Source organism: Suillus subalutaceus (genome assembly GCF_016647625.1).
Source record: "Suillus subalutaceus strain FC151 chromosome Unknown DFJ58scaffold_64, whole genome shotgun sequence".
Lineage (NCBI taxonomy): Eukaryota > Fungi > Basidiomycota > Agaricomycetes > Boletales > Suillaceae > Suillus > Suillus subalutaceus.
The window spans coordinates 38,542-66,415 of NW_024540313.1; the positions used below are offsets into that span (position 1 = coordinate 38,542).

General features: G+C 46.0%; 6 protein-coding genes across 6 annotated transcripts; 4 read left to right on the plus strand and 2 right to left on the minus strand.

The window, feature by feature from the left end:
• The first annotated feature begins 40 nt into the window (after positions 1-40).
• On the plus strand, positions 41-1,805 carry DFJ58DRAFT_792262 (ribosomal protein L10-domain-containing protein). The gene is made up of 7 exons (XM_041390347.1): positions 41-210; positions 264-338; positions 395-687; positions 740-820; positions 897-1,115; positions 1,255-1,389; positions 1,444-1,805. Exons 2-7 carry the CDS (start codon positions 272-274, stop codon positions 1,462-1,464), a joined length of 816 nt encoding a protein of 271 aa, XP_041243103.1. The 5' UTR covers positions 41-210; positions 264-271; the 3' UTR covers positions 1,465-1,805.
• Positions 1,806-2,064: 259 nt separating this feature from the next.
• On the plus strand, positions 2,065-4,494 carry DFJ58DRAFT_886185 (glycosyltransferase family 20 protein; the record flags this gene model as incomplete). Its single annotated transcript, XM_041394646.1, has 7 exons — positions 2,065-2,635; positions 2,718-2,732; positions 2,782-2,990; positions 3,043-3,210; positions 3,266-3,493; positions 3,550-3,915; positions 3,970-4,494. 7 exons carry the CDS (start codon positions 2,065-2,067, stop codon positions 4,075-4,077), a joined length of 1,665 nt encoding a protein of 554 aa, XP_041243104.1. The 3' UTR covers positions 4,078-4,494.
• A 3,727-nt stretch (positions 4,495-8,221) lies between these two features.
• DFJ58DRAFT_886195 (Ca-transporting ATPase) lies at positions 8,222-13,413 on the plus strand (the record flags this gene model as incomplete). Its single annotated transcript, XM_041394647.1, has 10 exons — positions 8,222-9,307; positions 9,363-9,497; positions 9,547-9,669; positions 9,717-10,044; positions 10,095-10,248; positions 10,301-10,380; positions 10,440-11,272; positions 11,318-12,317; positions 12,367-12,727; positions 12,777-13,413. 10 exons carry the CDS (start codon positions 8,222-8,224, stop codon positions 12,997-12,999), a joined length of 4,323 nt encoding a protein of 1,440 aa, XP_041243105.1. The 3' UTR covers positions 13,000-13,413.
• Positions 13,413-15,722, plus strand: DFJ58DRAFT_886201 (uncharacterized protein; the record flags this gene model as incomplete). Its single annotated transcript, XM_041394648.1, has 6 exons — positions 13,413-13,925; positions 14,020-14,094; positions 14,252-14,325; positions 14,548-14,568; positions 14,729-14,919; positions 15,336-15,722. Exons 1-6 carry the CDS (start codon positions 13,675-13,677, stop codon positions 15,720-15,722), a joined length of 999 nt encoding a protein of 332 aa, XP_041243106.1. The 5' UTR covers positions 13,413-13,674.
• A 178-nt stretch (positions 15,723-15,900) lies between these two features.
• Positions 15,901-16,582, minus strand: DFJ58DRAFT_792296 (uncharacterized protein). Its single transcript, XM_041390348.1, has 2 exons — positions 16,324-16,582; positions 15,901-16,267 (listed from the first exon to the last, which is right to left on the minus strand). Exons 1-2 carry the CDS (start codon positions 16,412-16,414, stop codon positions 16,104-16,106), a joined length of 255 nt encoding a protein of 84 aa, XP_041243107.1. The 5' UTR covers positions 16,415-16,582; the 3' UTR covers positions 15,901-16,103.
• Positions 16,583-18,162: 1,580 nt separating this feature from the next.
• DFJ58DRAFT_716668 (uncharacterized protein) lies at positions 18,163-19,231 on the minus strand (the record flags this gene model as incomplete). Its single annotated transcript, XM_041384246.1, has 7 exons — positions 18,163-18,321; positions 18,377-18,489; positions 18,520-18,568; positions 18,617-18,748; positions 18,805-18,951; positions 18,982-19,002; positions 19,199-19,231. The coding sequence occupies 7 exons, from the start codon at positions 19,229-19,231 to the stop codon at positions 18,163-18,165; spliced, it is 654 nt and encodes a 217-aa protein (XP_041243108.1).
• Positions 19,232-27,874: the final 8,643 nt, after the last annotated feature.

Sequence of the window (27,874 nt, forward strand, 5' to 3'; positions counted from 1 at the left end):
TGCAAGGCATTTCCCGGTCGATCGAAACTTTAGCGGGAACGCCGGATACACATATTCACATAATCCTCATCCAGTCGGTCGCCTTGAAAAATCCATTGGCACGCTGCTGGTGCGTATTGCTAGATCAGAAAGTGATTTGGCTGACAGACTTTTAGAGGTCAATTGGGAGGCACTGATTTTTACTTAAAACAATCACATCTGTATATTCATGTGAGTAACATAACTTATCACCATGTCTTGACACTTTAACAGTGGTGTATCAGAAATCACAATGGGTGCTACTCGCGCGCAAAAGGAAATTTACTTCATCAAACTAAAGGAACTTATCTCCAAGTATCGTGCGTTTCAGTAGTTTTATTTATCCAACAATCCTTTTTTAATAACGCGCCTGCAGCCTCCATCTTCATCGTCAACGTTGACAATGTTAGCTCCAACCAAATGCACCAGATTCGTGTTGCCCTCCGTGGCAAAGGTGTCGTCTTGATGGGCAAGAACACTATGGTTCGCCGCGCTCTTCGTACTATCCTTTCGGAGAACCCCCAGTTCGAGCGTCTTCTTCCCCACGTCAGGGGTAACATCGGTTTCGTCTTCACCGACAAAGACCTCAAGGAGGTTAGGGAAATCATCGTTGCCAACAAGATCGCAGCCCCCGCTCGTGCCGGTGCTTATGCCCCCAAGGATGTCTTCGTCCCCGCCGGAAACACCGGTATGGAGCCCGGAAAGACCCTCCTTCTTCCAGGCCCTCGGTATCCCCACCAAAATCGCTCGTGGTACCATTGAAATTTCGTCCGAGGTCCAGGTCGTTACCGCTGGTAGCCGTGTCGGCCCATCCGAGGCTACTCTCCTCAACATGTTGAACATCTCACCGTTCACGTACGGTAATGACTGTCGTCCAGATCTTCGACTCTGGAAACGCGTTCGCTCCTGAAGTTCTTGATATCGATGAGAAGGTGCTCATTGACCGCTTCATGTCCGGTATCCAGACCATTGCTGCCATCTCATTGGCCCTCAACTACCCCACCGTCGTCTCGGTCACGCACTCGCTTGTCAACTCGTACAAGAACCTCATTGCTCTGTGCTTGTCTACCGACTACATGTTCGAGGGTGCCCAGAAGGTCAGTTCAAATTCGATTCATTTAATATTGAGATGCTTCAAACATACACACTGAAAATGCTGACTTTCACGGATGCACAAATCTTGTTTCTGAATTTTTGTCGAGTTATGCCGAGCAACGAAGCTAATTCTTCACGCAGGCCAAGGAATACTTGGAGAACCCTGACGCATTTGCCGCCGTCGCCGCACCTGCTGCCGCTGAGGCCGCATCTGCTGCTGTTGAGGCTGAGGTTGAGGAGAAGGCCGAAGAGAAGGAGGAGTCTGACGATGACATGGTAAGTTGCTCTTGGTTTGCACAAATGGAAATAACCTTACGTGATGGTTTGCAGGGTTTCGGTCTCTTCGACTAGATTACGCATCGTGTCATGTTATTTACCGTCACGCTCATCATCTAATGCACATGCAGGCTGATAAGATCACTCACTCGTGTTGATCAAACGATCCCCAAATACATATAAGTCAAAAGGAACATTGTGAGGCGCCTATTCATGCTTCTACGTAGACTATACATATATAGCTTCGTCCATTCATCGTTACACGTTGATCGATGTGTGTGTTTCTTACTGGTTGTTGTAGTGACACCATTAAGTAGTATGGGCATGAAAGCCAGGCGCTGTTACAGGGACCGGACCAAACCGGTTACCTGGACTAGGCGGGGCCATAGCAGATTCAGATATTCCCATACTATGATACGTTCATGACGCAGAAGACTGGAGTGCAGAAAGCATAAGCAACTAGAACTCAACCAACCGCCAACCAGCTGGATCAATCGACAAGTCTCTTCAGCCATCGATCTAGACATTTTTCACGATAGGATTTTGATCTCACAAACGTTTGCCAGCCTTTTCGCTACCCTTCTACCATTTCGTCATAACAGATCCGATAATCACCCGTATTCGGCCTCTCCTGCATGTTTTCAAGGAGATCTGACTTATAAATTTCGTCGCTCTATGGCACCCTCTATCTTCCCAACCTCCGCCGAAAACTTTGCAGATATGGAGGGCAAACACCTCATCGTCGTCGCCAACCGTTTACCCATCACAATCACGAAAGATGCTTCAGGTGAATACCACTTCAAAATGTCTTCTGGAGGGCTTGTGTCAGCCCTTTCCGGTTTCAAGAAGTCGTTGAGCTTCACCTGGATCGGTTGGCCGGGTTTCTACATTCCACCGAAAGACCGAGCTTATGTCGACAAGCGTCTCATGGAGGAATACTCTTGTCAAGCTGTATATCTTGATGATGACGTCGCTGAAGGGCATTACAACGGCTTCTCTAATTCTATTTTGTGGCCACTATTCCATTACCATCCCGGAGAAATGAACTTTGATGAGGAGAATTGGCTCATGTACCGTCAGGCCAACTTCCGATTTGCTGAAACAGTACGCTCGCAAATCACACCCGGTAGTATGGTGTGGGTGCAGGACTATCACCTCATGCTCCTTCCCATGATACTACGCGGCCTCGTTGACGGGTCATCTGGAGGGGAATACCAGAAACAAGAGCTGACCAAGATCGCGGAGGGTATCGAAGAGGAAGTTAACATCTCTTCTGAGAGAATACCCGACGTCAAGATAGGGTTCTTTTTGCACACACCCTTCCCCAGCAGCGAAATTTACAGGTAAGTGATCTTCCTTTATTGTTCGATCACCCTGCTGACCCTGTCTCAGGATCCTCCCCGTTCGTCGGGAAATTCTCTTGGGTGTCCTCTTCTGCGACCCTCATTGGCTTCCACACTTACGATTATGCTCGTCACTTTTTGTCTTCTTGCACGCGCATCCTTGGTTTGCCCACAATGCCCAACGGTGTTGAGTTTGAGGGCCGCTTAGCTCACGTTGGAACATTCCCTATTGGCATTGAACCTGCTTCATTCATCAAGGTATGTATCACAACGTAAAATTACATGACTCATTAAAGTTAACAACGTACAGAACCTAGAGAAGGAATCCGTCAAATCTCGCATCGCTCAACTAGAACAACGTTTTAATGGAGTCAAAGTTATTGTTGGGGTTGATCGTCTAGATTACATCAAAGGTGTTCCCCAGAAACTCCACGCTCTTGAGCTCTTCTTAACGCAGCACCCTGAGTGGATCGGAAAAGTTAGTGTGGGATTTCTTGTGAATGCATGGTTGACTTACTCGCATCCATCATCAGGTCGTGTTAGTCCAGCTCGCTGTGCCGTCTAGACAAGACGTCGAAGACTATCAAAACCTACGGTCGACGGTAAACGAGCTTGTTGGTCGCATTAACGGTCGTTTTGGTACAGTCGAATTTATGCCGATACACTTCATGCACAAGAGTCTAGGCTTCGATGAGCTGTGCGCCCTTTACGCGATTAGTGATGTTTGTTTGGTGACCAGCACGAGAGATGGGATGAATCTGGTAAATCTTCTCACTTCTTCACCTGTGGGGTGATATTCTGACGTCATCACCATCAGGTCTCGTACGAGTATATTGCTTGCCAGCAGGCTCGTCAGGGTGCAATGATCCTCTCAGAATTCGCCGGAGCCGCACAGAGTCTCAACGGATCAATCGTCGTGAACCCGTGGGATCCTCAACAAGTCGCAGACGCGATTCACGAAGCTGTCACGATGGATACGGAGACGCGCGCTGAGAACCACCGCAAGCTTTTCAAATACGTCAACAAATACTCCGCGGCTTTTTGGGGCACGAGCTTCATCAAGGAAATGAGCAAGCTCAAACAAGACGATGTGGACAAGGAGGGTCAGGCCGAGTTAAAGCCGAAGAACGACGAAGGCGCAGGTAGCGAGCTCGTTGGCGGCCAAGTGCCTACGCCGCAGGTGGTAAGCCCGGGTGTATAGACATCTGGGAAGGCAAGTATCATGACTTATATTTAGGCACTGGGTCGGATAATCGTGTCGCATACTTTGCGCCTGACTTTGGGTGCCATGCGTTGGCTGTTCCATATGATTATTCCATATCTTCGATGGTTTTCTAGAACATAGATGGGGTCTCACATTACTTGACGCTGGAGAGTAAAGTAGTACATAGTAGCATGAGGTGAACACGTTTTCTGGCATGCATACCCGTGACCACTCGTTTGTTTCATGAACTCCTTCGAGAATTTCTTTCGCAAGTGCGAAACACCTGAGCTGGTGACGGAATATCAGGGGTTGTGGATGGGCGCTCCGGTAGCCCCTACGTCAAGTTTCTCTGTAGACCTTCGAGAAAAGCATAAAGTTGCTCGCCGTTCCTTTGAGAAATGAATTAGAACCATCACGTCATGGGCCCTCAGGCCTCAACCGGTTACTTGTTTTAGCACGAGCGGCTTAGGGTTTCACTTTTGTTCGAAGTTAACTTCTACTTGAGCACCTTTTAAGAGCTTCGACCAAAGCCCTTTGACACGAAACGGGGCGCAGGACCTGTCAGAGTGTATTACTATTAACACCCTCATTCTCAGCGGGTGACTCACGATCGCAGTGTGAATATTGTGAAGTGACACATTCTAATATACAGTCATGCCAAGGACTTCGTTGTCAATGGGTAGGGGCGTCGAGTCAGCTGAGCTGAACGCATTTCTAGAATCCATACCCTAGTCTTCTCTGCATTCGTAAAACAAGGTTCGAACTTAAGCAGTGTTCTGATGTGTCTCCACGAGATGCACAACAAGACTCCAATTTTGCCACCGGATGTTTTCCATGTTTGTCGGCGTAACGCGCGAGGTCGAGTCATATGGTCGATCGAATTGTTTGGGATTCGAAATACAAGTTATATAACCCTCCAGCGCAGCAATGCTGTTAGATAGGCCCAATTAACAAAAGGTCCAATTAACGGACCAGTCCTGTGGAATGATAGTCACTTACGTCGGGAGTTCTGGGGGTCTGCATGATAACCTCCCAGGTGACTCAGACGAGCCCTAGGAATAGGCAACCCAGCCCTCGCCGATGTCTCAGGCTATGCACTCTTCCCAAAGCACACGCCACTGTTAGGATACCGTGATTCCCTTGACCGCCACTATTAGTATGAGTATTGATAGTCACATCATCCGGAGGCGAAACACTTACCGAGATTGAGTTCAGGTGGGTCGGATCGCTAACTTTTTCTGTGTCGCAAGAAAGGTATCTGTCAAGGGCTGTCAGCACAGCAGGGTGATATCGCAGGTCCTTCTTGATCGCAAGGATGGGTATAGGATGGGTCTACTTGGGCGTCCAGCACGTTGGCGATCCACGGGCTCCGTCTGTATAAGCACTGACTCATATCCGCGCCGAACTAAGAGCTGTTTTTGCACACCATGCGATGTACGAGCCATAACTTGAACGTAGAGCACCGTCAATGATCATGTTCGCCGATTGCAACACGATGAAACCGCCATCGGCTATTCAAATGACAGATCCTGATACATTAAGTTCAAGTTAACGTCGTGTTTGAGGGATGTGGGCTGAATAACGCGCCTCCCAATGCACACGCATGCCGGAACAGGCAAGTTTGCATTCCAGATATCCTGTGCAGGTTTCATGTAAGTAGTTTTTTTTGGTGTTCCTGCGCTAGACCATTTTCGCCAAGGACATGCATGCATTACGTCCTCATGTCCGCTCTTGCCTTGGTCGGTTGCCAGTGATCCCATCTACGCCGGGGCACAAGTTCAGTACCGACACTGACACGATCAATATCACCGTACAGGGGTAGTTCGAATAATGTACCAGGGGAGGACAGCCGAATTATGAATAAATCGCAGTCCCGATTCCCTGGAGATGACGTTTGGATTATCACGATGATCACATGCGCAGTGACTGCGCAACGTGCTCGAATTATCAGATATCCCGACGGTGTGATTTTCCATCAGCCGAGGCGCATGTCATCACAAGCAATTGGCGGGGTACATGCCATGGCTGCTGAATTGGATTTCGATCAGAGACCCGTCCACGCCAAATAGGAACAGGAATATATGACAACGTTCCTCATGGGCCAATGGCTGCCAGCTACGGGATCTATTTTTTACACTATCTATCGTGAGGGACTTGGCTGGACCTCTGGCCTGAGGCCTCATTTAGAAAGATCAGAATGTTCTGTTTGAACTAATCATGATGTTGGCTTCGTCGATAACGACAACCCAGGATGCATGCGGTCATTACTTCCTGGATATTAGGTGGTGACGTGACATCGTACCTGCCAGGTTACCGTGGTTTTTCGTGGATAGAAACCTTCGTTTCGAGAACGACCAAGGTCATTTGAGGGATATGGAATATGGAATACAACTCACGCACACCAATTAATAACGCATTTCGGTGCGATATCTTCCATGATAGAGAGGCTAGCCAGCGGAGTAGGTGTGTATCATATTTAAAGCGATAGGAAGGCTTCCACAGGTATTTTCTAAAAGGTTGCAACGTTCTAATGGAAAAGAATGGCGGAGGCTGTACAGCCATGAAAAAATTACTAAATTTGACATTCGCTGGCATAGAATTTGAAATATACGTTAGGGAAAAAGGCGGGATTTTACTATATTGGCTATGCAATTGGATAAAACGGAACTAGCCGACGGTGTAGACGAAAAGGTGATTAAGGTTTGGTTCCGACTGCCGACGAGACTAGGCCGCAGTTTAGCCAACCCGACGTAAGTATGTAGACGTACTGCGGGTCGGATGTGACACCACGAGAAGCACAGCGTTTCATGAGTTGTCTGCATAAGCCAACTCAGTTCGAGTCCCCAAACGTCATTCTTGACAGAACGCCACTCATTGCAGGGTTGCGGCGGCGGCGAACCAGCAGATGCAATAAGAGTCTGTTAGATGGGCTATGCTATGACTGTTCAGATCCACGGTGCTGGATCAATCATTAGCATCACCATATTCCTGCGGTTGAGGGTGCCGTTGTCGATCGGAGCGCAAAGGTGAATGGAATGTAATTGTAAAGTGAGATTTGGAGTGCAGTATATGGGGTGGTCAGAATGGACAAAGAATATGATATACTCGGCTCGGGTTGCCGGTGTTTCGAGAATTCCTTTGTACGGGAAGCGGGCTTTGTGGTCAGCGTGGCAATGGTCCCGCCTAATATGATCAGGATTTTATCGTGCAGGCTGTGTGATACTGACAGTCACCACGACCGCACGCGAGGGCCGCTAGCGGAATTATTTTGTAGTATCACCATGATCGGGCGGTGGATGTGTTAGGACGATGCTTTGTTTCTCTCCACAACGCTGGGCGCTTAGTTCAGTTATTTTGAAGTCAAAAGTCAAACGCACGCGTCTGAGGGACCCTTGGTTGATCCAAGAATAGAATATGGCTAAAGTATTCGTGTAAGAGGATTTCTGAAATGAAGTCCGCGATGAATCAATGAGGACTGCAGCGTGTAGTTGAGGTGGGGCCACAGGACACGTTTTTGGTATGCCAAAGCAAGTAAAGGGGTTACTTTCCGTTGGAACATGGCATGAACGCTTATCGGACTGATTAACCAAATGAGGGGTTATGGCTGTTAGAATTCTGTGTAGAACATGACGGAGAAGCGGCTGGATGCCCCTGAATAGTACAAGCGCCAAGGAGATGTGATCATCTTAGCACATTGGTGGTGCATGTTTGAAAGAAGTTGAGAATCTGGAGTGCATTGGCGGTGGGGTCAGTAAAAAAGAGGTAATTTAATAGCAAGACGTGGTATATAATGACGTCGTGGTCCTCGGAAAGTATAAGAGATTGACATGAGATCAAGGTCAGTAATCGGTAGCACGGGAGCCTTGCAGTATCATATGTGATTGTGAGCATCGTCCGGTATGAATAAGTGACCGATAAAACTTGAGCTCGACTACGGCGGCGGCAGTGCCAATAAAGGAGATGATTTGCGAAAACATCGACGATTACAGAAAAGGAAACTGTTGTCGCTGAACCATCACATCCATCATCCTACAGCAGCTTGTCGAAGATTATTTCATGGGATATGTGTGTTGGATACCAGGTATTCAACGTTGCAACACATGTATTATTGGTTGGTATTACACAACATGAAGGCCTCCTAATTTGTGCCTTAAGATCAGAATTCTACATAGAAACTTCCACCGCACCGCCTCACAGCCTTGGAGTGTCACGTTCATTTATAATCCGCCAGTCGTTTCCTCAGTTGGAACTTTTTCCCCTCCTGTTCGAAACAGCAAAACGTCTCATGGCAGAGGGTAACATACCTGAGATAGTCACAACTGACCTTTCCTCAAATCATACTGTAAACCCTTTATTCGCTTCACCGCCGACAAATGCTTCCCCCCGAACACAACCAGATTCAACCCTGTTGTCCCCCCACACTCAAGCACAGCGTCGATTTTCTCTAGACTCTCGCTCTCATTCCCCATCACCTACCATGGTCTCATCAAACGATGGGGCTTCTCTAACTTTTCCTCCGTCTCCCACTTTATCAGCTCAGTCTTCTAGTCATTTCCCTACCTCACTGTCCTTGAGGGATAACAAACCGGATGAGCGCAGCGGTCATTCTTCCTTGCATTTGCTCAGTCCTTTGATGAACAAGGTCTCAATTCATCAGCGAAAGCCTAGCAATGCAACTTTCGCAAGTTCCCATGAGGGTCACAGTAGCCTCGACGGAACAGAACCAGACCACAGCGGTGGCGATTATGGCATGGTTCACCTTCATCCAGCTAGATCGGATCCCCCAAGCACAATGCATTCTCCTACCCACACCCACGTAGACACCGCCTCCGTGCTCTCCAAGTCCATGCCCGCTAAACCCGATATTTCCGTTGAAAATCTCGTCGCAACAACTTCTTCACCCGACGCCAATCGCCATGGGAATCCTTCTGACAGCCACAAATCACTCCAAGCCAACGGCGATGTCCCAAAGATTGAACTCGTCCAAGATGACTTGGTCGACCCCCGTCCATTCAAATTCAGACCGGTCGAATTGGCCAGTCTTCTCGACCCGAAGAATCTCGAAGCCCTCGAGGCTTTCGATGGTATCGATGGCCTTCTTGACGGCCTAGGAACTGACCCTTCCCGGGGTTTAACTCTAGCCGGCACTGCGGATAACAGATTAGGTGCTGGAATAAGCGCTTCCCAAAGGCATGACCGGCAACCTTTGTCCGCCCCCACACCCCACGATCACGCTGAGGTCGAAGTTAACAACCCTTATTCGGCGTTAATGGAAGATCGCAAGCGCGTGTTTGGAGAGAATGTTCTTCCCCAGCGAACCAGCAAAAGTCTACTTGCCCTCATGTGGCTTGCCTTGCAAGATAAAGTTCTTGTGCGTATCTACTAAATTGGTTCAAGCCCAATCTTCAATCCCATTGTGTTTCAAGGTCTTGTTGTCTATTGCAGCGGTTGTTTCACTCGCGCTTGGCTTGTTTCAAGATTTTGGGACGCCTCAGCCTGCCGGCGAACCCCCAGTGGATTGGGTGGAAGGTGTTGCCATTATGATCGCAGTTCTTATCGTCGTAAGCTAGCTACACTTCCTTTTTTCATCCAACGCTCAATTTTCCACAGGTTGTCGTTGGCTCGATAAATGATTGGCAAAAAGAACGGCAATTCAAGACCCTCAACGAGAAAAAGGAAGAACGTGGGGTCAAAGTTATTCGTAATGGCATCGAACGTCTCATCGATGTGAAAGTAAGCTTGTTCTCATTTAATTCAACGCTGTCTCACTGTGTGCACAGGAAGTCGTAGTCGGTGATGTAGCATTATTGGAACCCGGGGAAATTGTCCCATGCGACGGCATCTTCTTAGCCGGGCACAGCGTCAGGTGTGACGAATCAGCGGCAACTGGCGAGTCGGATGCTATCAAAAAGGCGTCCTATGCAGATTGTCTGGCGCTGAAGCAGGCACTCAGCGGTGTGCACACTGAAGGTGGCACCCTTGGAGGGGAGCACGTATCCACGCACACGGACTGTTTTGTCGTCAGCGGTAGCAAGGTTTTGGAAGGCGTCGGTAGCTACCTCGTAGTGGCAGTTGGCACGAAGAGCTTCAACGGCAGGATCATGATGGGTGTGTATCCCTTTACTCACTAACACCCCCGTTAACCCCAATTCCATTAGCTCTTAGGACGGAGACCGAGCACACCCCGCTTCAGTTGAAGCTCAACATTCTGGCTGAATTAATCGCGAAGCTAGGAAGCCTTGCCGGCATCATTCTCTTCTCCGCTCTGATGATCAGGTTCATTGTGCAACTCGCTACGGGCTCGCCTGCCAGGTGACGAATTTCAACTATGATATCCGCACCTTTTCTAACCGGTGTGCTACAGGTCTGCCGACCAGAATGGCATGGCGTTCGTTCAGATTCTCATCATCTCGGTTACCTTGGTCGTAGTTGCCGTTCCAGAAGGTGAAGGCTCTACTTTTACGTTAAACGTATTACGCCCTAACGAGCGTGTTTATAATTAGGGCTTCCATTGGCTGTGACCTTGGCTTTAGCATTCGCTACTAAGAGGATGTCAAAAGAAAACCTCCTGGTACGCGTCTTGGGCTCCTGCGAGACGATGGCCAACTCCTCCGTCATCTGCACCGACAAGACCGGTACGCTCACTCGCAACGTCATGTCCGTAGTCGCAGGCTCCGTTGGAATTCATGCCAAATTCGTGCGTAAACTCGAAGACAACCAAGCGCGCACAAACGCAAATAGAAGCCCAAGCCCACACAGGAACTCTGATTCGAAAGAGCCCCGCGATGATTTCAGCATCGATCAGTCGATGCTTAATACCGTTCTGAGCCAGCCCCTTCTTTCACTGTTCAATGCAGCTATCGCTGTGAACTCCACTGCGTTTGAAGATGTCGAGAAGGAGAGTGGGGAGCGCGTCTTCGTGGGAAGTAAGACGGAGACGGCGCTTTTGATCTTTGCGAAGGAACTTGGGTGGGCAGATTATAAGGAGACGAGGGATGCGGCGAGGGTTGTGCAGGTGATTCCGTTTTCTAGCGAGCGCAAGGCTATGGGCGCGGTGGTCAAGACCGAGCATGGATATCGCTTCTACGTCAAGGGCGCTAGCGAGATCTTGACAAAGCTATGCAGCAGCCATGTCGTTGTAGAGCGGCATGGGAGCTCTCGCTCCAGTGCTGAGTCCGACGACGTCGAGGTGGCAGAGATCGATGGCTTCTCGGAAGAGAATATCTCCAGGACTATCATTTTCTATGCGAACCAGACTCTGCGGACTATCGCCCTGTGCTATAGGGACTTTCCGTCTTGGCCACCACCAGGGATGCAATCCACTGCAATTGACGAAGTAGGTATATTTCTGTGATATTTTGACATACTCATTGGATTCTAGGTGCCATACGACGTCATTGCTCAAGACATGACATTGATCGGAATCGTCGGGATCGAAGATCCACTTAGGGATGGTGTTCGAGAAGCAGTGGCTGATTGTCATAAAGCTGGTGTCACTGTGAAGATGTGTACAGGTGATAATGTGCTGACGGCGCGTTCGATCGCCACGCAGTGTGGTATATACACGGCTGGTGGTGTCATCATGGAGGGACCTGTCTTTCGCCAGCTCGATGAATTCCAGATGCTCGAGATCGTTCCACGGCTCCAGGTCCTCGCTCGCTCGTCGCCTGAAGACAAGAAGATGCTGGTGGAGAAGCTTCGCGAGCTCGGGGAGATCGTTGCCGTCACTGGCGACGGCACGAATGACGGACCCGCTCTCAAGACGGCGCACGTGGGGTTCTCCATGGGTATAACAGGGACGGAAGTAGCCAAAGAGGCGTCCGACATCATTCTCATGGACGACAACTTTTCTTCCATCGTCAAGGCGATCATGTGGGGTCGTTGCGTGAACGACGCAGTCCGGAAATTCCTACAGTTCCAGATCTCCACCAACATTACTGCCGTGGCGATTACTTCGGTAACCGCCATCGCTTCTAGTTCTGAAACGTCGGCGCTGTCGGCTGTTCAGCTGTTGTGGATCAATATCATTATGGACACGTTCGCTGCACTTGCGCTCGCTACGGACCCTGCGTCGCCGACGTTACTGGACCGGAAGCCTGATAAGCAGACGGCGCCGCTTTTCAGTGTGGATATGTACAAGCAGATCTTTTTGCAGTCTGTCTATCAGATCATCATCATCCTACTATTCCACTTCCTTGGCATCAAGATCCTGGGCCTTGCCGACACATCGGGGAATGACACTATTGTGCAGACGGTGGTCTTCAATGCATTTGTTTTTGCTCAGATATTCAACTCGGTGAATTCGAGAAGGCTGGATCGGAAGCTCAACATCTTTGAAGGCATGCTCAACAATTGGTACTTCATGGTTATTACCCTCATCGGTGAGTCGAGTCATGTTATGTCTGGATTACCCTCACGACTGGTTTGCAGAGATCGCTGTGCAAGTGATCATCGTGTTCATTGGTGGCACCGCATTCCAGGTGACGTTTATTGGGGGTCGTGAATGGGGTATCTCACTTGCCCTTGGCTTTGTATCCATCCCCCTCGGCGCGCTCATCCGCCTGCTACCCAACGGACCCTTTGAACGCCTCTTCATCCTAATGCGTTTACTGCCCAAACCCCAAGGCGATCTTCCCAAAGTTCGGCCAGATGGTGAATGGAACTCTGCGATCGAACTTGTGCGTGACAATCTCGCCACGTTCGCTAATCTACGGGGCGGGCGACTCCGCTCGTCTTCATTCGTTGTGAAGAGTCGTCAGGCTAGACTACACAATGATAAACGTGTCCCTCTGTACGTGCTAGTGTTTGGTTTGCGAGATGGTATCCTTAATTTTTTCTAGCCCTTCGTTGATGACCATGGTCCCGACGCTTATTGCATCGTCCATCGGAGCTGGCTGGGCACCACAATCACGCGGTACTCTATCGGACCCTGCTCGTTTTGATCCTTCAAAGTCCTCTGCTGCCCTCTGGGAAGGCAGGCTCCAAATTCACCCCGATACGAAGCCAGACGATGCACTGTATGGCACAAAATGGGGTTTCGGAAACCGTCCGTCCGCGGTATAGTTCTTTTAGGCATTGTTTGTTTGTTTTTGCATGGACTAATGGAGGGTCCCGCCACTGAGGGGGGATCTTGCCATGCGGTGTCGTTATCCATTATTCCAATATCTATATCAGGCGACCAACCCACAGTCATAAGCACACAGGCTGTTATCGGAATGCCGTCGTAATCGCGCCTATTCGAATCCGCTGGTCGATCGTTCTGATGGAAGGGGCCGCCAGGTGGCTGGATCACGGCCATCGCCACGACTGGGAAGCGTGACGCATGTGTGCTCTACTCGTTCCTATCATATCTGGGATATCATAATCTATCCCTACCTTTCACGTTTCGCTCCCACACTCACGACCAAACATGCATATGACACGCATCTGGTGATTTTACGCATTCTTTGTTCTGTTCCATGCACATGCCAGCCAAGTACTGTTACGGGACCCCTCTTCATCTTACCCCCTTCACTCAACACCTTCATGACGTCTTAAATCCGTGCATTGACTTACATGACAATATACGAACAATTCTACGCAGTATGAACGACTGGTGCATCACGCAATGTTAGAACTATAGACCACATATCACACTACATACATTCACATCTTCTTACTGTATCCATACTCTTATTCTTATTATAAAATACATCCTTTTGCCGATATACTTATAACAAATGATAAATTTTTTCCCAAATGTCCAAGACTATCTCGTGTCAAACCGAAAGAGGTAGCGATGTTCTAGTTAGAAGAAATGGGCTGTCAGGGACAATCGTATTCCCTATACTGCTTAGTATTAGGCCGGGGCCCTGCGCTCAATGGGGGAAAGTGGTCACTGATCTAGCACATACACAGCCCGACAGCCGTTTTGAACCACGTAATGGTGCCGGGTTGCGTGAGGATGAGTCTGATGACCCATACGCGGCGCTTGGGCCTCAGCCACATTAGTGCGTGCTGGAGGTAAAGAGTCGTCAGAGGGCGTAAGATGACGTTCTGAACGCGTATCGTTGCCAAGGATAATTCATGGATGCACTGGTACAGCATAAATCAGCTGATGAATGTTAGCATGACGGAATTATTTGGAAATCCTGTGCAGAACGCCACCCACGCCGGCATGTCTGTCTGGGAACGTTCAAGTTGAACCTTAGGCCCTGGCTTGGAGTAGTGGCAGACGGCGATGTATTGACAGGATAGGTTAGCTAATGGATCTGCTGGGAGCCATGCATGACTCAAGCGTGTCTTATTTTAAACTTTATCAGAAAGAAACTGACAGTGTCGGATCCAAGAGCAAGCGTTGGTATTCTCAGGGACCCTACGACGTGACGGTGGCACAACGCAATATATTTCGTGAGTAAGCATAGGGGCGTAGCTGTGAAGCAAAATGTAAGTGTTGAGTGACGACGGATCTTGTGTTCATAGAAAATCAGGAGCATGCATTGTTGACACCATAAGCATTGGGCATCGAGCACTGAGACGCCGTTTTGTGCGTGTGGTCATGAGAGCCTGTCATCGAGTGGCTTAGCAGCTCACATGACAGAGATCATGCTCTTAACACGCGGTGGCATTCAGTACCAGACATACACTCTCTAGGTATGTTGTTGTTGGCTGTCCTGTTAGCTGCGTCGATCGAGCATACAGGCCGTCTCAGTGCTGGCCACAGGTGGAGACCAGAGCTAGACCATGTAGACTAGATCAAAAACGTTGGTAGAGCTGTGTAAATTGCATATGGTCCGTGATCATGTATGAGCAGGACCAAAGTCTAACCTTGCAGTACCGTACCCAGCCACCGAACTGCAGAGTAATTTGAGCCCGTATATTAGGGCCAGGATCCGAGAAGTTGATCGGCGGCAGCCTGCGTCGTGGTTTCTGATCGAGGAAGCACTAAAGCCCGAGGCTAGCTGTACTCTCCCCGAGGTAATGCAAATAGTCAAGGCTCGCACAGTGAGTGCGTAAGTACTGCCGCGGTCGAGAAGCGAGAGACCCTGATAATGATTCGGTTTATAGTGGTGCAAACAAGTTCAAGTTAAGTTGAGGTCCATCATCTCCCAATATGATATAAACACAACACACCACAACTTTGTTTCTTACTCAAAATTTTTAAAAGCTTAACCAACATTAAAATATCTTATCCAATATTGTAGCTACTCTGCTTGGTTTACTTGTGGTAGAGTCACTCGCTGGTTTTCAGACAACCAGTCGTTCTACCAACTAGTGTCAAGGATCTTTACTGTCCCAACATGCAGAATCAATTATCAGACAACTTTGAAAATGGGAGGTTATATGTCGTCGTGGTAACATGCAGAATTAGGTAACTTTAGTGATGGCGGGTTGTCTGTTGTCGTGTCAACACTCTATAGCTCTCTGAAGTTCTGGTTGAGTCCACATGCTTAAAGTCCATGCCCATATCCCCACATTCATTGCCAAGAGGTAACACTATGCTAGATCACAACGAACTATTGAGGTATCAACTTGGAGCGAACGCAGCTACTGACGAACATAAATGTAAGGGGTGCCATGACGATTGGCGTTTGCTCTATTATTACAGGACGGTGCGAGGGAAGATGGAAGCGCCGGCTAGACGTATCAAAGACGAGTTTTTCCCAGGGCTCAAGCAAAGATATGCCAAATGTAATCTCGAGCACGATTTTGCAACGCCATACACGTTTGCGGAAGGAAGAGGTGCGGAGGCTGGTCGGGTCTGGGGAGACGGGCATGCGTGCCATGGTGGCGGTACAATGGACTAGTGCGGTAAAGGCTGCTCGCGTGTTTGATTTATGGGCTTTTGTTTGCACAATATTTGCCGAGTGAAGAGAGAGGTTCTGCGGGCTAGAAAGAGAAAAAACTTAACAAGTATGTTGCAATCCAATAACTTGCAGTAGTATCATTGGGCCACGTGGCTGCAGTATTGATGTGCGCGCCAACAATTGGTCCAGCAATAAGAATTTGTTGTAGTCCGTATGAGCATACAAAGGAGGTATACGTAGGTGAGTGAGGCATATGGAAGGTATGAATCCAGAGAGATAGCATAAGACAAGATCTAAGAATGCAAATGTGTCGGTAAGTAAGCATGACAGCGAATGAAACACAGGACCTCGCACCTCTATGAATAGAAAATTAGGCACGCACTATAGCTCCTTCAGCCCCGGAGTCTCTACCCATGAACGAAACACGTCTCCTTCCTGACCCCAGAGGTAATATATGGCCCGTCGTTGCATGACCATGACATGCTGCGGCAAGTATTGGAACAGTCCAATCATCACCAACATCGTCAAAAGCGAAAATATGATCACTACGGACGAATCAGGGAATCATGACATTGGCAATTCATGAAAAGATAGGACTCACAGCAGAGAAATTTCTCCCAAGGCTCAAGCATAGACAATGCTAAGGTCGACTCGAACTTGACTCTTTGCCTCCACAAGTAGTTCCTCACCATGACGAACAATAGTTATGAAGTGATTATGGTTGAAGAGCAGGCAGACAAGGGTAGAAGGTGGTTCCGCAAAAGAAAACTAGTGCCTAATAAGTTACAGTCCGCCTTTAAGTTAACCCAATTGCGCAGAGGGCGGAAAGCGGCGGAAAATCGACAATTCAGAAAGTCGAGATTCCTTGGCACGTGATGCACTACAAATCCCACACATTTGGTGTCCGACGCGCCAGCTACTACTTTTCTCCGTGTACCAGCTAGGTTGAAGGCCGCCATGTTCATAAAACGAGACAACAAAAAAGAAGGCCAACCACGGTACGTTCAAGTTGTAGTGACCACGAACATGATCCTCACTTAACTTTGAGTTGAAACTGTGGTAGATTCAGATTTCTTTCATTGCAAGCACTGTGACAGAAATGTTAGTCACACACTGGTAAGGAATTGGCAGGAGTGTTTGAGAAGATACTGGATGATTTTGGAATCATAGAAAAAGTTAGTCTAATCAACAGAAATACATAGATAATGAGACCTACCACAATGAAGATCCTTGCTGTTACTTGTGACAACACATCAAATAATGCAGTAATGATTGATGAACTCAGTACCATCACTGCCCTGTGAAAAAATGGACCATGCTATGTATACTCTGGTGATGTACACAATGTCAGTAATCAGTATAATATAGATAAGTGACATGATCAATTCATGTAATGGAATTTAAAGGAACCTTCTATGCATAATCCTACAAACTTAGAGCACAGTTTTACTGAACACTATTATTTCTGCTTCATTATCCTGGCATTGAAAACATTGAACATAATTGGAGCAGGGAACAGTTTGTCCAATTTATGTTGTGGATAGATCATCATAGTCTATTTGATGGCTAACATGTTGGAATGCAAGGGAATTTTCTTTGCATAAAGCTACTGATTCAGAGTGTGATTTGGTAGGACACCATTAGTTCTGTCGTGTTATCTCATCTTCAGATGTTTGGGGCAAGGTAAAATATGTCAATTTATCTGGTAGATGGACCACCATAGTTTTTCTAGCTGAGTAGCTCAATCTTTAAGTAACCTGTCTGTGAAAGTATAAACTTTGTCTATCTCAGAGGTATTGAAAGGTTTGGATAGACATGTGCAACTCGAACCCTGAACATAAAAACAGTCAGGTCAGACAAGTAGAAACATTGAGGACAGGATCGAGCATAACAAGAAGCTTCATACATTCAGAGGATTTTGCTGGGTTTGAGCAGATGTGTGAAACTTTTTCTGTTGGATGGCTTTTGCCAGCTTTGAATGGATACAGGTATATTAATCACCCGGATAAATTTGGTTGGGAAAGACAAGCAGAACCATATGGGATACAATTGAACACATAAAAAAAGTCAGTTCATTTGGAGAGATTTTGCAGGCTCAAATGGAATTGTTCTATTAGAGGGGCTTTGCCAGCTTTGAACAAATGTGCACAAGTCGGAGAACTTCTGTCAAAGTAATGGGGCATCATGAAAATGTATATTCTGTGACGACTATAATAAATCATATACGGGTATATATAATGGTGATAATTGCTTGATATTCTGGTGCCCAGTGCATTAAGGAGAATCTCCCTTGTGTACTTCTCTCTGCGAACTCATCCTAGTAACTGAAAACCTCCCAAGCTGCATTGAAGAAAGGGGGACCATACAGACTTTTTCAAACACTTTCCTGCAAGTGATGCGAGATGTTAGAGTATGATGCACATGACAACAATGAAGAATTTTACCTATTCCACCATTTGAGCAACTTGGTAATGTGGACTTGAGCATCAGTGCCTGGTACAACCTCAAAAAAGTCCACAATGTTATTGTAGAAATCATAGTAGTCGAAATCTCCATCAATGCTCTGCCAGGAGTTCACATTGGAAAGAGCAAATTGAAGCTATATCCACGATTAGTTTCAAATTGGAAACACCATGAAAAGATTGTTGATGAACCTGACAAGCTGTGTATGCAATGACGTGCAGGGTCACTGTTTTCATGCCTATGATATTAGCCACATGGCTATGGTTAGCTGTGTCATTCTCTGAAGACTGACAACATTGAGATGCTGCGATAACATCAGTGCCATTGCCATCACCATTGATTTCTTTGGCGGAGGATGGAGATGTGAAGACATGTTTAAATGCCTTCAAAAATTAGGTGAACAATGTCACCCTTGACATAGTGCAGCATACCTTGAGCAGTAGAGTCAAGTGAAAGAGGCCCTTCTTGATGTTGGCTGAATCAAATGAGTAATCTTTGTATACAAATGCTGGCCAAGAGTAAGCAGTGACCAGAAAGTCCGAATCCCTGTCTCTGATCTTCTCCTTTGTCATGTTGTAATGGTGAATATAAAATTGATGCTCTATTGTGTTAACAATACATACAAAGTGAGAGACCACATATACTCAACTGGACACAAGAGCATGCTGGTAGTGTTGTGAATGAACCTGTGGTTGTCTTTGATGGTGGTGTGAAGGGGCAGGTCCAATGGATGAAACAATTCCATGAGCCATGAAACTACTGTATGCTTAAGATTTGCAGTGTCATCCCCTCACACACTGTCTGCACCTTTTCGTAGCTAAGAACATACAGTAAGTAAAGTAGATATATTGCCAGGAGAAACAGTGTGAAAAACACAACCTGACTAGGCACTTGTAAAGGTACTAAGCCAGTATATGTCTAAGCTCTGCCTATGCTGCTATACTTGCAAACAATAAAGCAAGAACGTTCGACCCGAGGGAAAAGCTACTAAGAACAACTTAAGATCAAAAGACCCGAAAGAGCGCTAAAGCGTGGGAATAGCGCATTGCAAGATAGAGCACTAATGCGCGGGAATAGCGCGTCACAAGATAGAGCGCTAATGCGTGGGAAAGAGTGGAAGTCAAGAAAGCGGACACTGAGTCAAAGGAGGGTAATGGATAGTGAGTGAGATCAGAGGCATTGATTGCAAGGGTAAGGAAAGTCAAATAGGGGCCATAGAGCGCAACTAAAGGGTGACTACTTCTAAGTAAAACCTAATGGAAAGGAAATACAGTTGAAGGGAAGTAATGTTGAAGTAGTCACCATAGGCTTCTTATACTAGTAAGCTATACCATCTCGGACTCGGAAGGGATAGGATATACATGTAATAAGACTGTAGCACTTGTTACAAACTCAAGGCAAGGCAAATTACATACCAATGAGGTAGGATGGACAATGGATGGATTCCGATGTTTCGGGTGGATCCTAGGGCGCGAGAACAGCGCGCTGGACAAGCGCTAGGCGCGGGGAACGAGCGCTAGATAGAGCGGACAAGTGGTAGATAGAGCGGACAAGCGCTAATGCTCCTATAGACTCATTGCTGGTAGTTCTGATAGCGCTATAAGTGCAGGAATAGTGTCGGATAAGTCGTGGGAGTATGAATAGCACTGCAGTGTCTTAATAACCGAGGGTCTTATATAAAAATGTGTAAGAATGTAATGACACCACAATTACACTAGATAAGACTTCTTGCCAGTCCTCGATTAACACGGTCTACGACTTTTCTTCTTTCATGGTAGATAATGTGTGAGTTCTTGGGAGGCTCGCTAAACCAATCAGTTAGATTAACTTAGCCGGAGCTTTATTATCTCTGATTGAAACTATGGGATTGTCTAGGATATACCGTCTAGACACTTGAACTGGTTTCCTGAATATACAGTTAACTGTTGAGAAGCTGGTCTCAAATGTGACTACGTTGACCAAAGCTCATGTTGGTAAATATACAAATACCTGGTGAGAACGCTGGTCTCACAAATAACAACAAATGACAAATAGAAAAACAATGACAAATAACAACAATGACCAAAGCTCGTGTTGGTCAGTATACAAATACCTGGTGAGAACGCTGGTCTCACAAATAACAACGGTGACCAAAGCTCGTGTTGGTCAGTAAACACTATGTGGTGAGAACACTGGTCTCGCAAAACTGGGTTTCTATCACGAGAAACTTACGTAATCTCAAGGGATACACTTTCCCTGCACTTGTCTGGACAGTTCTTACAAAGGAAATGGGCTTTGTAAGCAGCAATTTGTTCAGACTGAAGCTTCTTAGGTGAGAGTTCAATTTGCTCAAGTGGAAGATTCTTGAATGCAACAAGTGGGAGATCTATTTTTTGGGGGGAGAATGGGCTCTCCTTATATACATTTTGTGTGGGAATATTATGTAAGTAAAAAGGTGATGTAATGACTTCAGAATGTGAGAAGAATATCCCAAAAACTGGAGCAGAATGTTCTAGCAGGTGCAAAAGAACATTCCAGAATATTCATGGTGGGATAATGACATCATTCTGAGTCACTCTGAGTCATTATGAGTCATTGGAATGTTCTAGCAAATTCCATGGAACATGACATCATTATGACATCACTATGATATCATATCTTTCAACAAAATACCTGCAGGAGTGTAGGTGAAGTCCTATGACATCATTATGACATCATACCCTGTAGGTACAATTTTATGAAGCATCTGATTAGTGTCATATACCATATTCCCGGGTACAGATCCGATCCAGATCCGATGGACATATCCGTTGTCCAGGTCCACAGATCCGATCTAATCCTTGTTTCATGTCCTGTTCATATAACTCTAACTATTGTTCATCTCCTTTCGGCATTCCTGTACACTGGTATACCAGTTATCCTTTACTTCCGTTATGCTTACTGATCCGCTACACTTACTGATCCACTTTAGCTTAGACTTCATTCCCGGTTATGATTCATTATCCATCCGACTTACCGATATGCTGTACACATACTTTACTTATACTTCGTACATAGCCTTGCATCCTTGCTTATTGATCATTCCGTTAGTTATCCGTAGTATATGTTACAGTCAAGTACGCCCCTATTCATTTTCTTTCTCTTACATCATTGTATTACATCACGATCGCATCCTGCCGTCGCTAGATGATCTATTCTTGGTATCTCTGACTCGTCTTATCTCTGACTCGCCTTATCTCTGACTCGTCTTATCTCTGACTCATCTCTATGACCTCATCGTACCGGCCCTAAAGCTGTTATCATTTCCTATATAAACTTATCTTGTACTATGTAGTTCTTTACTTTAATCTTACTAGGTTTTACCTGGAACTTCCTTCACTTAAGACCTCCAATCTTAAGTCGTATTGAACTTGATTCAAGTTGAGGACACTCTCCTTGTCTTGTCTAGAACATTGAAGCTTCAGTATACGCCGAAGCCTTGAACCGACCTTGGCCGATTACTCTTATCGAGTAGCCATATGTCAGAACCATCCTAGTTCGTAACAGTATATAAACCCTTGTACATGCGCTGTAGTAGATCAGTTCGAATATCATCTTAGATTGCACTCATTCTGCCTGGACTCTAAGTCCCTCCGTTATCCATCCAGACTTGAGTACGATACTCTTGTCTACTCCGAGACTTTGGATTGATTCCTATAGTCCACACACCCGTCTCTGTCTTCGGACAGTCCTCGCCCATTAGTTTCTAGTTCGGATCTGATCCGGATTAGCCATTACTATATACTGTTCGATATCCGGAAGCCATAACAGATCCGTTACGAGACTTATCCATCTCAATATACGCGATACTCTAGTACTCTGAAATAAGGGGCAAGACTTGGGAAAGGGGCACAGCGCACGAGCTGAGGCCTGAAGCCCTTCGGATCCGATACTTCTTGAGTACGGTCTTAACAATTAGTCAGAGCATCCTAATAGAAAAGTAAAGTAAAGAAACACTAGAGAAAACAACTCGGAAATAATGGAACAAATAATAGTACACAATACGCGGGCTTTTTAGATAGGTTTTGTTAGGCTTTGAACTTTTCTCTATGGGTTTCTCTAGCCAAAGTGAATAAGCCAAAGGAAAGGCAATACCTTAACCTTCATTTTGCTTCTCATATCAACTAGGTCATTATGTGATTCCCATCTCACATATGACTTTTCTTCAAAACATGGTGGATTCATGAATCACTGAGGGAAAACTGAAGCTATTGGACCAAGGTTTGATACCAAGGTATGGGTTGACTAGTCTGAGGACTAAGCTAACAGACTTTGTCTTTTAGGGGGATACCTAGTAGTCATGTCCATGCATGATTCCCAAATCATGCAGGACATCGGGAATGTGCGTGCATAGTGCGGGAAAGTGTGGAATAGTGTTGGACAAGGGTTATGGCTGAGACAAGTGAAGACTGCTGATAGGGGAGTAGTGAATAATATGAGGGATAACTTTGGTCCACCTATTGAAGGCTTATGCAGGTATACATGCCTAGCGTCAATATGATTGTCACAACGGTCACCTCTTTCAAAATTGAATCAAGTTCCTTGATATCAGAAAAAAGCTTCTTCCTTAGCCAAGGGAGGCAGTGAAGGAGTTCATTGAAAGAACTGATTATTCTGTCCTTGCTGATCCTAGTTAGAACATGAGAGCTGCAACATGAATAAGGGGAACATACTCTCGACTTGTGATGAGTTCATCCTGTGAATTGAGTGATTGCAGTAACTCTTTGCATCAATTGTTTTTGGCCACCAGGTCCTCAAGGCTGTGGAACAAAGACATGAGGTGGCAAATGCACCATCCTTTGTGCATATTGAAGTTAGCTTGTCTGTGTGTATTATACCAAACCCAATAAGACCTTGTGAATTAAAAGGAGATCAGGGACTCACAGCTTGCTCCACTTGCTCACCATAATAGTCTCAAGCTCCTGCTCTAGAGCCATGATACACTGTTTGGCATGGGCAGTAGCAGTGTCATCCTTGCAGTCACTGTCAGATTTTTGTTGAGGCAAAGCCATCAGGATGGAGGAGTGAAACAAAAGGAAGATGTAGGACAAGAGACTTATGACCACCATTTGATGCTTCTTATAGTATGATTTTCTGATATTTTGTGAGACAGGAGTAAATTGTACTTGGTATGGGGGTGGTTTCTTGATACCAGAAGGTATGCTCGCTTGAGGAGCGTGGAGCTCAAGGGTAGGTTCTAGAACAAGCTTGCTTGAAGGTGTGGAGCTGTTCGCTTGTAAGCTCCACATGCTGTGCTATCAAGCCGTAAGCATAAAACAAAGCAGTAGTATGTAATGTTGACAAGCTCAAGCATTGCCCTGATTGGTACACAGCAAGTCCCTGGCTCCACCTTGCTTGCACTTTTCCTTCTGTAGCAAGATTCCTCACTTTAGATTCAGACTATGTCACTGCAATCAACTAGGTGTTACTTGAAACAACTGAGAATGACATGTTTAGAGTTAGAGACTGGTGAAATCATGGATCATTGGGCTACATCAGCATGTCCCAGCATGTGATTTAGATAAGTGCATTGTGACAATCATATTGGCACTAGGCATGTATACCTGCATAAGCCTTCAATAGGTGGACCAAAGTTATCCCTCATATTATTCACTACTCTCCTATCAGCAGTCTTCACTTGTCTCAGCCATAACCCTTGTCCGACGCTATTCCGCACTTTTCCCGCACTATGCACGCACACTTCCTGCAATGCTGTTCATGCTCCCACGACTTATCTGACAATATTCCTGCGCTTATAGTGCTATCAGAACTACCAGCAATGTGTCTATAGGAGCATTAGTGCATGTCTGCTCTATCTAGCACTTGTTCCCACGCTTAGCGCTTATCCAGCGCGCTGTTCTCGTGCCCTAGGATCCACCCGAAACGTCGGAATCCATCCATTGTCCATCCTACCTCATTGGTATGTAATTTGCCTTGCCTCGAGTTTGTAAAAAGTGCTACAGTCTTATTACATGTATATCCTATCCCTTCCGAGTCCGAGATGGTATAGTTTACTAGTATAAGAAGCCTATGGTGACTACTTCAACATTACTTCCCTTTGACTGTATTTCCTTCTCCTTAGGTTTTACTTAGAAGTAGTCACCTTTAGTTGTGCTCTATAGCCCCTATTGGTTTACCTTGACTTTCCTTACCCTTGCAATCAATACCCTTGACCTCACTCGCTATCCAGCACCTTCCTTTGACTCAGTGTCCACTTTCTTGACTTCCGCTTTTCCCGCGCACTAGCGCTCCACTACCAACGCATTAGCGACCCGATAGCGACCATCTACTGACCCGCACTTCCACTTTTCTCGCGCCATAGCGCTCTATAGTTGCGACATACTTTCCCACGCACTAGCGCTGTATCTTGCTGATGCTGCTTTCCCGTGCTATAGTGCACTTTCGGGTCTTTCTATCTTAAGTTGTCCTTAGTAGCTTTTCCCTCGGGTCGAACGTTCTTGCTTTATTGTTTGCAAGTGTAGCAGCATAGGCAGAGCTTAGACATATACTGGCTTAGTACCTTAACAAGTGCCTAGTCAGGTTGTGTTTTTCACAGCATGTTACAGACTCAGTAACTGGATTGATTGGCAATGATCTATGTATATGAGTCCTATATACTACATGATCTTATATCACTGTGGTACAGCTGGTGCTGGTGAACTGGTGATAAATTGATGATGCCCCACTGGGCTCCCCCAGCACATGATAGCATTCAGCATCCAGAATAATTCATATTGAATGGTATATGAGTCAAATACTACCAAATAATAGATTGTCTGGCTACTAGTAGAAAGGTTTCATTCATTGATCTTGAATTGTTGCAACTCTTGAAATTTGGATACATTGATTTGTGCATGCACGCAAAACAACTTATGCAAGCATGTAAGAAGCAAAAAAACAATGTGCTGAGTGCTAAGTTATAAGTTTTGAGTTCTGAGGTCTGAGTTCTACAAAGAAGAGAAAAATAATCATAAACCTTCTGATATCAGCTGACTCAGCCTACACAAGGCTGCACAGACTATATCATACTTAGTAAATTTGGAACCCATGAGAGGCACATCCACATTGTGCCTGTTACTACCCATCTTGCATCGCCAGCTAAGACATGGTTCAAAGTTACGATCTCCATCTACAGCACCATACAAGGCATCCTACCAGGTTTCTCATTTAAGGGCCAAACAGAAGTTAACCTTTGTGAAAAGTCCTCCCCAAGTCAACACTGATCCCAGCCTCACTGGCACTTCAGACTCACCATTGAAAAGAAAGGGTCAGACAAAAAATTGTCTAACCAGCAACACCTTTGCAGAGGGAAGCATCCCTCGAATCAGCTTATGATGAATTTTCTGCAAAAGATAGTGAGTGTGTTGAGCGTGCTGTATCAGATATCATACACCCTAACCCTAAGCAATAGACTTGTGCAAGCGGATTATTGCCGCCATCAGAGATGCCGATAATGTTGTGTTAGTGGGGTTTGGCTTGGTCTGAGCCAGGGGTCTGCCAGGGGTGCCAGGGGTCTTGCCTGGGCCTCGAGGCACCTACTACATATAGCTAGTCACACAGCGGGGGTTTCGACATTTTACCACATCTTGCCACTAGTGAAATCACATTCGAAATGCAATCTAGAGCGCTCCAGAGCGTTCCAGGCTAGGTATAGAATGCTCTAGCCAGGTCTAGGTCTGCTTTTGATTGAAATTGTGCAGGAGGTAAAATGTCCAAACCTCCGAGTGTCATGTCCTGTAGCCAGTTCCCACCTATCATCACTGTTTAGCCATTGTGCTTGGTTCAAGTCCATCATCCATTGTCCATTGTCCCAGTGTCCCCGTTCCAATGTGCAAAAAGTCAAAGTATGTGATATCATTCCATTATCTTTTCAATTGACTCACGCTCCACTGATCATAGGAATTCTTCAATGTGTCAAAGACGATTATGATTATGTCTCAGATGCTATCGATGGATGATAAACTACCACAAAAGTAAGTACTCCTGCATGCCCTTATCCATCTGGTTCTTAGTCCTAATCTTGTACATTTACATCCATCAGGTTAGTATACCCTGCCAAACTCAAACTCCTCACCACCACCCTGCCTAGCCAACTACACCAAGTATATATCCCCTGTATGGCTGTTACACTTCTTGGCACCATGGGGTCAATAGGTCTCCCATACTGCTTTGGGCAGTTAAGTGTGCAAACTGATGTCAATCTTCTGGATGTCATTGGTGAGATACTCAGAGTGCCGGACATGCTAGTGGAGTACCAGGATCCAGATGGTGATCACATCTCACTCTGGGCCACTGAAATCAGTGTCTCACAAATGGCGAAATCAGCCATCAAGTGACTCAGTGACTTCATGAAGGCTTGCAAGGATCTCCTTGCTGTGTCATTGGTTGATGTGAAAGAAGTTGCAAAGCATGCAGGGCCCAAGGATGGATCAATGGTGGTAGCATCACTGGAAGCAAGGTCATCAGTGTCTACATTTCTGCAGTGGTTGTCACACACACCCTCAAATGCTCAGAGTCCCACTGTGATGAAGTCCTTCCACAACACCTGGCAACATCCCATTGACGTGACCATCATGACATGACTTCACTGCCCAGATGGTGGGTTTGATATTGACATAGAGGATCCCAATCTCTTTGCAACTGCAGTAAATTGCTGACCTCTCTTTTAATCCATGTTCTAATCTACTATAGTGCTTGTTTCCTATGCGTGATGGTCTCGAAGACATTGACCACATTTTTCAACTTACCCTGAAGAGGATCAGGGACCACATCATTTCCTTGATCATGGTGAAGTCTTCAGAGTACATTTTTCTGTTTTATTCCTCTCTAAATTGACCTAATCAACAATTTTTTTTCCAGTGAGGTTAACAGTACCACCTTCAATCATATTTGCTTATGGTCTCACCCATCACCAATGATCGATTGAGACATCCTCACTGATGAGATTATCATCAGCGCCAAACAAACGGGGGGTACAAGCACTATGCTAAATGCCACAGACAGATCCTCAAGTGCAAGGCCCAGGCAAACAAAGTGACCACCGGAGGGTCTAGGACTTCGAAGAGGACCAAGACAGCTTAGCAAGCCTATATGTACTTTTTTCTTTTTCATTCTTACTCACACAGCATGTTTATGGATTACTCATTCAATGTTACCACTTCTGTTCAGTTTGTTTCACGTGTCCTGACATGTACAGTACATTCCTATTAGTGTTTGTGTAACATAGCACCAGATTTTGATCGATTTTTGATCCATGGGCCACACATGCATGAATGTTATATTATTTACAGCTAACTACTGATGACGCACTGCAATTTCAAGAACACGCGCCAAGATGGCAATCTGTTCTCAAAGAACATCAAGAATTTCTTTTCCCAGTTTAAGATTTGCTGCCAGGCTTTGATTAATACTGTGTTTCATGTTAGCCGCATGGCATGATGCAATGTATCACTTCTTGGCAGAGCCCTTACTCTAAATGTAAATTTGATTTTTTTGTGATCTGAAATGTGAGAAACTTACTCCAACACACTCACAGCCTCTGTGTGAGTCATCTGAGTTCGACAATGTGTGTTTCAAATTAGGCCTTTGGTGCTTGAAATCAGGTGTAAGTCTGTTTATTCAGTAATCAATATTCAAATTCAAATTTTTACATACTTCATTTTCCAAGCCAG